General features: G+C 44.0%; 1 protein-coding gene across 1 annotated transcript; it reads left to right on the forward strand.

The window, feature by feature from the left end:
* Positions 1-721: 721 nt before the first annotated feature.
* On the forward strand, positions 722-2,161 carry LOC106874236 (protein ZBED8-like). Its single transcript, XM_089347923.1, has 2 exons — positions 722-1,244; positions 1,719-2,161. The coding sequence occupies exons 1-2, from the start codon at positions 722-724 to the stop codon at positions 2,159-2,161; spliced, it is 966 nt and encodes a 321-aa protein (XP_089204049.1).
* The last annotated feature ends 8,177 nt before the right edge of the window (positions 2,162-10,338 follow it).

A 10,338-nucleotide genomic window follows, 5' to 3' on the forward strand; every position in this document is an offset into this window, starting at 1 on the left:
TTTTTGTCATAATCATATGAAGTCCCGCGTATAGAATTCAAATTCACAAAAAAATTCTGAAAACTCTGAAAAATAAAAAAAAGTTATGAGGGGTTACAGGTCGTGCATAATTCTGTGGTCACATATCAAAACACAAGTGCTATTTTCAGGATGTTGACAAAATGTGCAGTCACACACAAAATGACAGCTTTGAAATCGTGTTTCTTGACTGGGTGAAAATGATCAAAATTTAAACCTCTATAACTTTTTAAAAACATTTTCCTGGAAAAAGTTGAATACCTCCAGCAATTTAGCTTGGAAAGCTATATTAATGTGCCAAATTTGAAAATTTTCGATAAACTTTAATTTTTGAAATGCTGGCAGTCAAACTAACTAAATCCGTATTTGTAGTAGAGACGTGTATCGGCTTCTTTTTGGGGAATACCATACTGCTTTTCTGACGCTGCCTGTGTAAATACGTTTTCACATTTTCACTTTACTGATGTCTCCAGTCAAGAAAATTTGTCGACATTACAATAGTGATTATTTATAGTTTGGATTTATTCCCTATCCTCTGAACTGTCACGAATGTGCCTTCTTTGCCATCAAACATCGACCAACGAAGCAATGGAATCTTCACGCTTGAAGTATCACTTTGGTGCAAAGCATTCTGACAAGAAAGACAAGCCATTATCATATTTTTTGCACCTGAGCTCCTCTTTCAAAAATGCAAACATTCAACATGCTACTCCCAGAAACAAGTAAACAGGAGAATGACGGATTGATTGCATCTTACAACATTGCATTGCTCGTTGCTAAATCTGGGAAGTCTCTAACAAATGGAGAAACATTACTTCACCCATTTATTGAACAGGTTTTGTCAACTGTTATGCACGAAAAACCCCATGACATTATGAAGAAGATCCCACTTAGTAATAACACAATTTCTCGACACATCGATGAAATGGCCAAGGATGTCAAACATCAACTCATTAATATTCTCCAGCGTTCTGAATTTTCTATACAATTGGATGAGTTAACTGTTGTGGATAATCAATGTTTGACGATGGTATATGTTAGGTATTTCAGCGAAGGCCTTCAACTTTGTGAGGAAATGCTGTTCACAGAGAAATTGCCGCTTGATTCAAAAGGTGCAACTATTTTTCGCACTCACAAGTCTTTCCTTTCTGAACATAATATGCCACTCAGTAATATTCTTGCCTGTGGGTCTGATGGAGCCCCTTCGATGATAGGAAGATACAGAGGTTTTTCATCTTTCCTAAAGCGTGAAATTTTCCACCAGATACTAACAGTTCATTGCTTGGCACACCGGCATCGTTTAGTGGCAAAAATATGAACAGTAGATTAATTGATGTTATCAAGACTGTGATCAAATTGAAGTCCAGTCCCTTGTCTGATCGAATTTTCAGTCAACTCTGTCTGAGAAATGATGAGGACCATACTAAACTCTTATACCATACCGAAATGCGGTGGCTGTCAAAAGGAAACTGTTTTACGATTTGTTGAACTGTTTCATAAAATCATATCTTTCTATGAAGATACTCCACTATCCGCTTTATTGATGGCTGCAAGGTGATATATTCACAAAATTAAATGATTTGAATAAGTTATTGCAAGGAAACAGAAAAGGTCTCGTTGATTGTAAACCATTTATCACTACCTTCATTTCGAAATTCGTATTGTATAAGACTAAGATTTCAAAACGTCAATTCCATCAGCTTCCACAACTTCTTTGAAAGATGAATTGGTTGATGAAGACTTAACTACATATCGCAACTATTTACAATCATTGCATGATAATACGGTGGAGCGATTTCAAGATGTTATTGCGCTGAATATTCCAAATTGGTATAGCAATCCGTTTGAAGTTGATGCAGTCGATTGCGAATATGACGTTCAGGAGGAATTGATAGAATTACAAAATGACAATGACACCATAATGCGATATCGCCGTAATGGCAAAGAAAATTTGTGGTACAATCAGCGTATATTAAATTCCTATCCCAATCTGTGGAAATATCTGAAATTACTTTTGCTTGCCTTCCCTATCTCATACCTTGTTGAGTCTGGTCTTAACCATGTTGGAACTTTACTTTCCCATAAAAGAATTCGACTAGATATGACATCACGAGAAAACTTGCGCCTAAAGTTGACAAGTTAGAAGCCGAATGTATCTGCACTAGTTGCATCGCACCAAATGCATGGTTCTCATTCAAAAAATTTATTGTTTTCCTTTATAATACAATCATCATCTATATTTGCATCGGTTGTTCTGATCAATGATTCATTTGGGGAAAATGAAAATCAGTATAAAAGAAAGCGCACGTTTCCAGAAGTTAATCTGTCTGAAAAATATAGAGTTAATGTTAGAATTTTATTTACACTAATAGCAAAACTAAATCCACAATAAAGGATTTGTAAACAACCACATATTTAGTCCAAAGGGCACTATCAGGGCAACGACTCTACGATAAAATGTGTCAAATGATACGGGAGTGGGGTCCTAGGGGATTTTGTGTTGTGGGGGGTTGTGTCAGGAGTCTTTAACGCAGGTGGGCGATGGAGCATTTTTGACCGATATGTGGGCGATATTGCAATTTGGCGCGAAACGTTTGGGAAACACTGCATTGGACTATTACATGTGGAGCGTTGTTGAGAGAGAGAGGTCAATGAACATGGCCATAACACCAAAGATTCATTGAAAGCTGCCATAGTCAGAGTAATGCCCAAAATGAACAAGGACCGTTTGATTAGAGTATGTAAATCATTTAGATCTCATATAGAGGCAGGCAGTTGTTGAAGCTGAAGAGAACTTTATTGAATAACATTATAGAAAAGGTCTATTTTTATCCTCATAGCATATTTTGACAAAGTTATTATCTGTTATTATATATCTGTGTTTTTATAAACATAAACCTGTCCTCAAATAACTAACCTACCCTGTATATATATATATGTGTGTGTGTGTGTGTGTGTGTGTCACGATGCAGGTGTGTGTGCATGTGTGTGTATATGCTTGAGTGTGTATCATAGTTTTTAGCAGCAATGTCGTCTTCTCTTCAGTCCCAACCTCTCACCCCATCGTGCTACTGCTGTCCAAAGACGAGCACTAACCTATTTTAAACATAATGTAGAACATAGAAAAATCGTTGTCCTGGCTACAAAAGAAAGACTCAAAGCTACGGATACCATCAAACAAAGTTACCACAGATATCCACACTGATGTCTCACTAATCTTACGATGAAATATCAGAGGTCGGTTACGACTTAGTAAGACAAATAAATATCTTACATGAAAGACCTTAACAAAGGCATCTAGTAACAAATATTTACTCTTTTACTCTTTTACTCTTTTACTTGTTTCATTCATTTGACTGCGGCCATGCTAGAGCACCACCTTTAGTCGAGCAAATCGACCCCGGGACTTATTCTTTGTAAGCGTAGTACTTATTTTATCGGTCTCTTTTGCCGCTAAGTTACGGGGACGTAAACACACCAGCATCGGTTGTCAAGCAATGCTAGGGGGACAAACACAGACACACAGACACACAAACACACACACACACACACATACATATATATATATATATATATATATATATATATATATATATATATATATATATATACATATATACGACGGGCTTCTTTCAGTCTTTGTCTACCAAATCCACTCACAATGCTTTGGTCGGCCCGAGGCTATAGCAGAAGACACCTGCCCAAAATGCCACGCAGTGGAACTGAACCCGGAACCATGTCGTTGGTAAGCAAGCTACTTACCACACAGCCACTCCTGCGCCTGTGGATGTTACTGGAATACATATAATCATGTAATTTTCCTTTTGTTTTGTATTCACTGTAAAGAAAGAAATCATTACGATGTTGCTATACACGTTCATTAAGATATCTCATCTTTATATCTGCCGTCATACTCAGTTTGTGAAATACTAATAGAATGTATGAAGTAAATTCATGCTGTAAGATGTAGAACATACTGTCCGACGGATGCCTCGAATCATGGTATAAAATTTGAAGGTCTTTCAGAAAGATGAAAGTAATACTGGTTTCAAATTTTGGCACAAGGCCAGCACTTTTGTGAGGAGTGGGTAAGTCGAACACGTCGACTCCTGTGCTCAACTGGTACTTATTTTCTTGACGCTGAAATGATGAAAGGCAAAGTCGACTTCGGTGGAATTTTATCCCAGTACGTAAAAACGGACGAAATACTGCTAAGCTCGGCAAGTTAACAATACTGTCACTACGCCGCCTTAGATGAAAGTAATACTAACCAAACTGAACTCAACATTAGTGTGCTTCTCTTGGGCAACTTCAGCTACTCAGCCTCAAGTAATGCAAGATCCACATTTTCTGGAGAATGCTACTAAATGAACGATAATAAGCAGAAACTCCATTTAATATCACTGGCACATTTTTTCGTGACGTAATTTGTATTTCCCACCAATAAGTATGATAAATCTCTCTATTTTACTTTATAAAAACACAGATTTCGCCCATATTGGGAGTTGTGCTTAACAACATTCTATGACAAGAGCATAATTAGCAATAAACTTTACAACGGAATTTGTAGACGCCCAGCTTATCCTTCAAACGCTATCTCATTTTCCACCTGCAGGTCAGTTGTTTAAAAATAAAGGAATTCATGTTAAAGCTGCAATTTATTTTGTATTAAATTTATCATAAGGAGGATAGGCCAAAATTAACAAAAAACATATAATTCTCAGCGACAAAATTTCTGAGAAAACAGAAAATATAATGAGTGTCTCAAATAACAGACAGCGAAACTATTCAGTACAGTCCAATAACTAAAATTTGTAAATAAAAAATGAAATGTTCTACATACGGAGACACGTACTAACACAGTCTTATTTGTGTGGATGTGGGTGTAATCTATATACTACTAAAATTCGTGATTGCTTGCTTGTGAGCTTGTCTTTAATTTAATACACCCAAACTGGCGACATAATGGGAAAATACTCTGAAAGTAAAGTACCCCTGATATCTGCAACAAAACAAAATTGTAATTTAAATGTTTACCCACTCCTCAATCAAGCGAAGTAGTGTGTGCATGTAAGAGAAAATATTTTTTAACAGAAAAGTATGCTATTAAAATGATTTATCGTTTACATGTTGGCACTCCGTCGCTTACGACGACGAGGGTTCCAGTTGATCCGATCAACGGAACAGCCTGCTCGTGAAATTAACGTGCAAGTGGTTGAGCACTCCACAGACACGTGTACCCTTAACGTAGTTCTCGGGGATATTCAGCGTGACACAGTGTGACAAGGCTGGCCCTTTGAATTACAGGCACAACAGAAACAGGAAGTAAGAGTGAGAGACAGTTGTGGTGAAAGGGTACAGCAGGGTTCGCCACCACCCCCTGCCGGAGCCTCGTGGAGCTTTAGGTGTTTTCGCTCAATAAACACTCACAACGCCCGGTCTGGGAATCGAAACCGCGATCCTATGACCGCGAGTCCGCTGCCCTAACCACTGGGTCATTGCGCCTCCACTATCGTTTACATACCACTGTGGGTAAATGTCAACAATGACCTACTCAGGTTCTCCAATATTCTAATTTATAAGCAGAAACAATCGGAGCTATGGAGTGGGGTTGCAACATATAATTTTTCTCATGTTTTTTTATAGCATATAAATGTATTTATGGGGAGAAGAATATTGAAAAAACATCAATACATTCGAAAGAGAGAAAGAAACGAGGAGAGTTGTCTTCGAATGTGCTAGAAACAAGTGCCAAATCTCCCTTAAATCACACACTTTTTACTCTGAAAATGATAATTATTTTTAATATTATTGTTATGGAAAAGGCTCCACCATTGTTTTCCAAGTGCAAAATAAATTGGCCAAAATATATTGGCCAAAATCGGATAAGGGAGAGGGTTGTACGAAAAAATATTTTTTACTTTATTTTCATAAAAAGATGTTCCCTGCTCATATTATTTCGAAAGCTGTGGTTAACAAAATGGGGAAAATCCCCGGTCAAATCGGAATAGTTCCAACTTGTTTGGTCTTCCTGAGTCGATATTCCGTTTCAAGAAGGTCCTCTCACTACCACCTGTTCCATTAAATGGAGCCGCTTAAAACGGTCGTACTGCATCACTTCTTGATATCCCGAATGAGATAGATAGATAGATAGATAGATAGATAGATATGTATACATGCATATACACACACACACACACACACACACACACACATATATATATATATATATATATATATATATATGTGGGAGAATATACAAAAAATAACAACAGACGAGGACAGGTGGTGTAAATAACAAAAGTATATATTAGTATGACGCTCGGGAATACGGAAAGTCTTTGACGTTTCGAGCTACGCTCTTCAACAGAAAGAATACGGAGACAAGGAGAAAAACACGGAGAAAAAAAATTGAATAGTGTTCAGTCAACGGTCAATCATAATAATGGCCGATCATAACAATGACTGACCGGAAGTTAGAAATTCTTATTTCAGGAGAGCTAAGAAAGGGGGAGATAACAAACGGTGATCAGGAACGAGGGGCTGTGTGTGGGAGGTAGACTGCTGGTGATCTTGACGTATGTAGTGTGAAAATGGGGGAAGGGAGAAAGGAAGAAAGTAGTTGGTCAGTTGTAGTGTGTGCGTGGTGTGATGCGAGGGTATTGGTGTGGTGTGAGTGGTGTGATGCAAGAGTATTGGTGTGGTGTGATGTGAGGGTGTTGGGAGGTGGGGAATGCATGGGTGGAGTGTGGGGTAGAGGTAGGGGTATGTGGGTAGGGTGGGGTATGTGGGTAGGGGTGGGTGGTGGGTGTAAGGAATTGGATGGGGTGGAGTGGGAAGGTAGAGTAGGAGTGTGTTGGGGTGTGGTGGGATGAGCTTATGAGGGGGTGTTGACGAGGAGGGAGAAGGGGAAGGTGTATGTAAGAGAGGGGGAAGATGGGTATGGGAGGGGAGAGGAAGAGAGGAGAGAGGGTGGGTATAAGAGAGGGAAGGGGGATTGAGAGAGGGGGAAGGTGGGTATGGGGGGAGAAAGAGGGGAAGGTGGGTATGGGGGGAGAAAGAGAGGAAGAGAAAGAGAGGAAGAGAAAGAGAGAGAGGGAAGAGGGGTATGGGGGGGAAGAAGAAAGGAAGAGAAAGAGAGTGAGAGAGAGGGGAAGAGAGTGAGAGAGAGGGGAAGAGAGTGAGAGAGTAAGGGTGAGAGAGTAAGAGTGTAGAGAGTAGGAGAGTAAGAGTGTAGAGAGTAAGAGTGAGAGAGGGGGGAGTACGGGAGAGGGGGGGAGGGGGGAGTACGAGAGAAGAGAGTGAGAGAGAGTAAGAGAGAGGAGAGAAAGAGTAGGGGTGAAGAGAAGTGGGAGTGGAGAGAAGTATGAAGAGAGGTACAAAGAAGTAGGAGTCGGAGCAGGAGGTGGGGGAGGGGAGAGATGGGTGGTAGGAGGGAGGGTGGGGGAGAGAGACAGGAGGAGGGGGTTAGATGAAGAGTGGAGGGGAGTTGAGCCCATGTGGCGCAAAGGAGCGAAGATAGAAGATTAATCCCTGTTCACGGCGCAAACGGGAGTCCGGATGGCCCCTGTGCATGGACAATCCAAACACAGACAGGTGTTGCCGCAAGGAGTGGCCGGCAGAACGGAAGTGGCGTGACACCGGGGTGTCATTGCCGACGTTGATATCTCGGAGGTGTTCCGCGAATCGGTCGGCCAGGCGCCGCCCCGTTTGTCCGATGTACAGGGATTGGCAGAGAGAGCAGGAGAGGCAATATATGATGTTGGTAGACGTGCAGGTGAAGGAGTCGGTGATGCGATAGGGTCGGTGATGGGTGCTGGTGAGGAGGGTGGTGTTGGAGAGGTAAGGGCAAGTGCGGCAGCGTGGGCGGGAGCAGGGGAACGAGCCAGGTTGGGAGGTTGGGTTGGGGAAGAAGCTGTGGACCAAGAGGTCCCGTAGGTTGTGGGCTCGTTTGAAGGAGGGGAGGGGTCGATTAGGGAAGATGTGGGAGGTGGAGGGGTCGGACTGGAGGCGCCGAAAAGCTCGGAGAATGGAGCGTTGGAGGGGTAGGGTGGTGGGATGGTAGGTGAGGGGAAAAGGGAGGCGGGAAACGGCAGGGCGGGTTCGGGGGGAGAGAGCAGATGCACGGTCCACAGAACGTGCTCTGGCAAGGGCGGTGTGGATGGTGGTGGGTGGATATCCACGCAGGCTAAAGTGGTGAGCCATGAGTTGAGACTGAGTCTCAAAGTCATGGCTGTCGCTACAAAGTCTGCGTAGACGGAGGAATTGGGAATAGGGGATGGAAAGTTTTGTGTGTCTAGGGTGGGAGGAGGAGAAGTTGAGATAGGAGTGTGAGTCTGTGTGTTTGTAGTGGATGGAGGTGCTAAGGGCGGAGTGGAGGATGCTGACCGAAATGTCGAGAAAGGGGACAGAGGTGTCAGAGATAGTACAGGAGAAGTGGAGGGCAGGATGGAAAGATTGAACGAAAGAGAGGAACGAGTCAAGATGTTCGCGGGAGAGAGAGGTGGCACCGATACAGTCGTCGATATACCGACCGTATAGTTCGGGAGTGGGACCAGTGAAACTGGAGAATATTTGGGCCTCAACATAACCAACGAAGAGGTTCGCGTAGTTGGGGCCCATTCTCGTCCCCATGGCCACTCCCGAGACCTGCTGGTAGATATCTCCCGCGAACGAGAAGCAGTTGAGAGATAGGACAAGTTCGGCCAGACGAATGAGTGTGGAGGTGTCGGGTTGTGGGTTGGGGCGTTGGTCTAGAAAAAACTTCAGGGCACACAGCCCCTCGTCGTGGGGGATCACTGTATAGAGGCTCTGGATGTCTAGAGTGAAGAGAAGCTTAGAAGGGCCGGGAGGGAAAGAGAAAGAGTTGAATAGACGAAGCGCGTGGTTAGTGTCATGAATGTGGGAAGGGAGAGAAGCCACTAGGGGGGCGAGGACCCGGTCTAGGTATTTTGAGATAAGCTCGGTGGGGCAGTTGCAGGCGGAGACGATGGGGCGGCCAGGGTTGTTCGGTTTATGGATCTTGGGGAGGAAGTAAATGGTGGGGGTGCGTGGGGTGCGAACAATAAGGTTGGAGGCGGTGGCGGGGAGATGGGAGGAGAGGATGAGGTCATGGATAGTGGAGGACACAGTCTGTTGGTAGCTGGGCGTGGGGTCGGAGGGCAGAGGGCGGTAGAATGAGGTATCTCGAAGTTGACGGAGAGCTTCGGCCTCGTAGAGGTCCGCGCGCCATACTACCACGGCTCCACCCTTATCAGCCGGTTTTATGATGATGTCCGTGCGGCGTCGGAGGGATCGAAGGGCCGAGAGTTCGGCTGGGGAGATGTTGAGTCGAGATGGACGCCTGGAAAAGTTAAACCGGCCCACAGCGCGTTGGCAGGCGCCCGCGAAAAGATCAACTGCCTGGAACTGGCCAGGAGCAGGCGTCCACTGGGATGGTCGTCGGCCCAGGTCAGTGAAGCAGTCCTCGTTGGGTGCGGGTGGTGTGTTATGGAAAAGCGCACCCAACCTAACGCGGCGCACAAAGCTGTGGACATCAGCACGGGTTTGAAATTCCTTGCAGGATGGAGTGAGTGGGATGAAGCGCAGACCCCTATTGAGGACGGAGCGCTCCGCCTCAGAGAGAGGAAGATCTGGGGGAATGGTAACGATAGGCTGAAGTGGAGAAGGGGTGGGTGGAATAGAAGTAGGAGGGGATGAAGTAGGGTTAGGAGGGGCGGTCGGGATGGTGGAGGGCTGGGAGGGAGGGGGTGGAGTGTGTGTGGGAGAGGCAGGGTGGTTGGGTGTGGGTGGGGAATGCACATCAGGGAGGGAGAAGGGTGGTGGAGGGGTTGGGGTAGTGGCATCAGGTGTAGAGGAATGGAGGAGTGAGTGAAGTTTGCGGAGCTTAGTGTCGGTAAGAAATGCATGAAAGAGATGATTAAGTTGAATGATAAAGCGCAATGTATTGTGAGCATGGGAGGGTGACAGAGAGGAGAAAAATATGGAAAAGGCTGGAGGAAGAAGGCGGTCGATAGTGTGGATTTTAGAGAGATTGGAGCGAATGGTGGCCCGCATAAGGCGGTAGGATGTGGTGCGGAGTATGGGTAGAATGGTGGTGGAGGAGTGGAGAGTGGGGTGGAAATAGAGGCGGAAACCCTTAGGGATGAGGCGGTGATGTAAGCAGCGACTGAGAAACGTAATATGACTAGAGAAACGAGTCTTCTTGAATATGAGTAAGGAGAGTCGTATAGTAGGTTGAAAGTATAGAGAGGGAAGTGTGCGGAGGTATAGTTTTAGGCGGTTGTGGAGAGTGAGTTGGAAAGATTTGTAGTCAGGCAT

This window comes from Octopus bimaculoides, chromosome 1 (assembly GCF_046866305.1).
Source record: "Octopus bimaculoides isolate indiv1 chromosome 1, ASM4686630v1, whole genome shotgun sequence".
Lineage (NCBI taxonomy): Eukaryota > Metazoa > Mollusca > Cephalopoda > Octopoda > Octopodidae > Octopus > Octopus bimaculoides.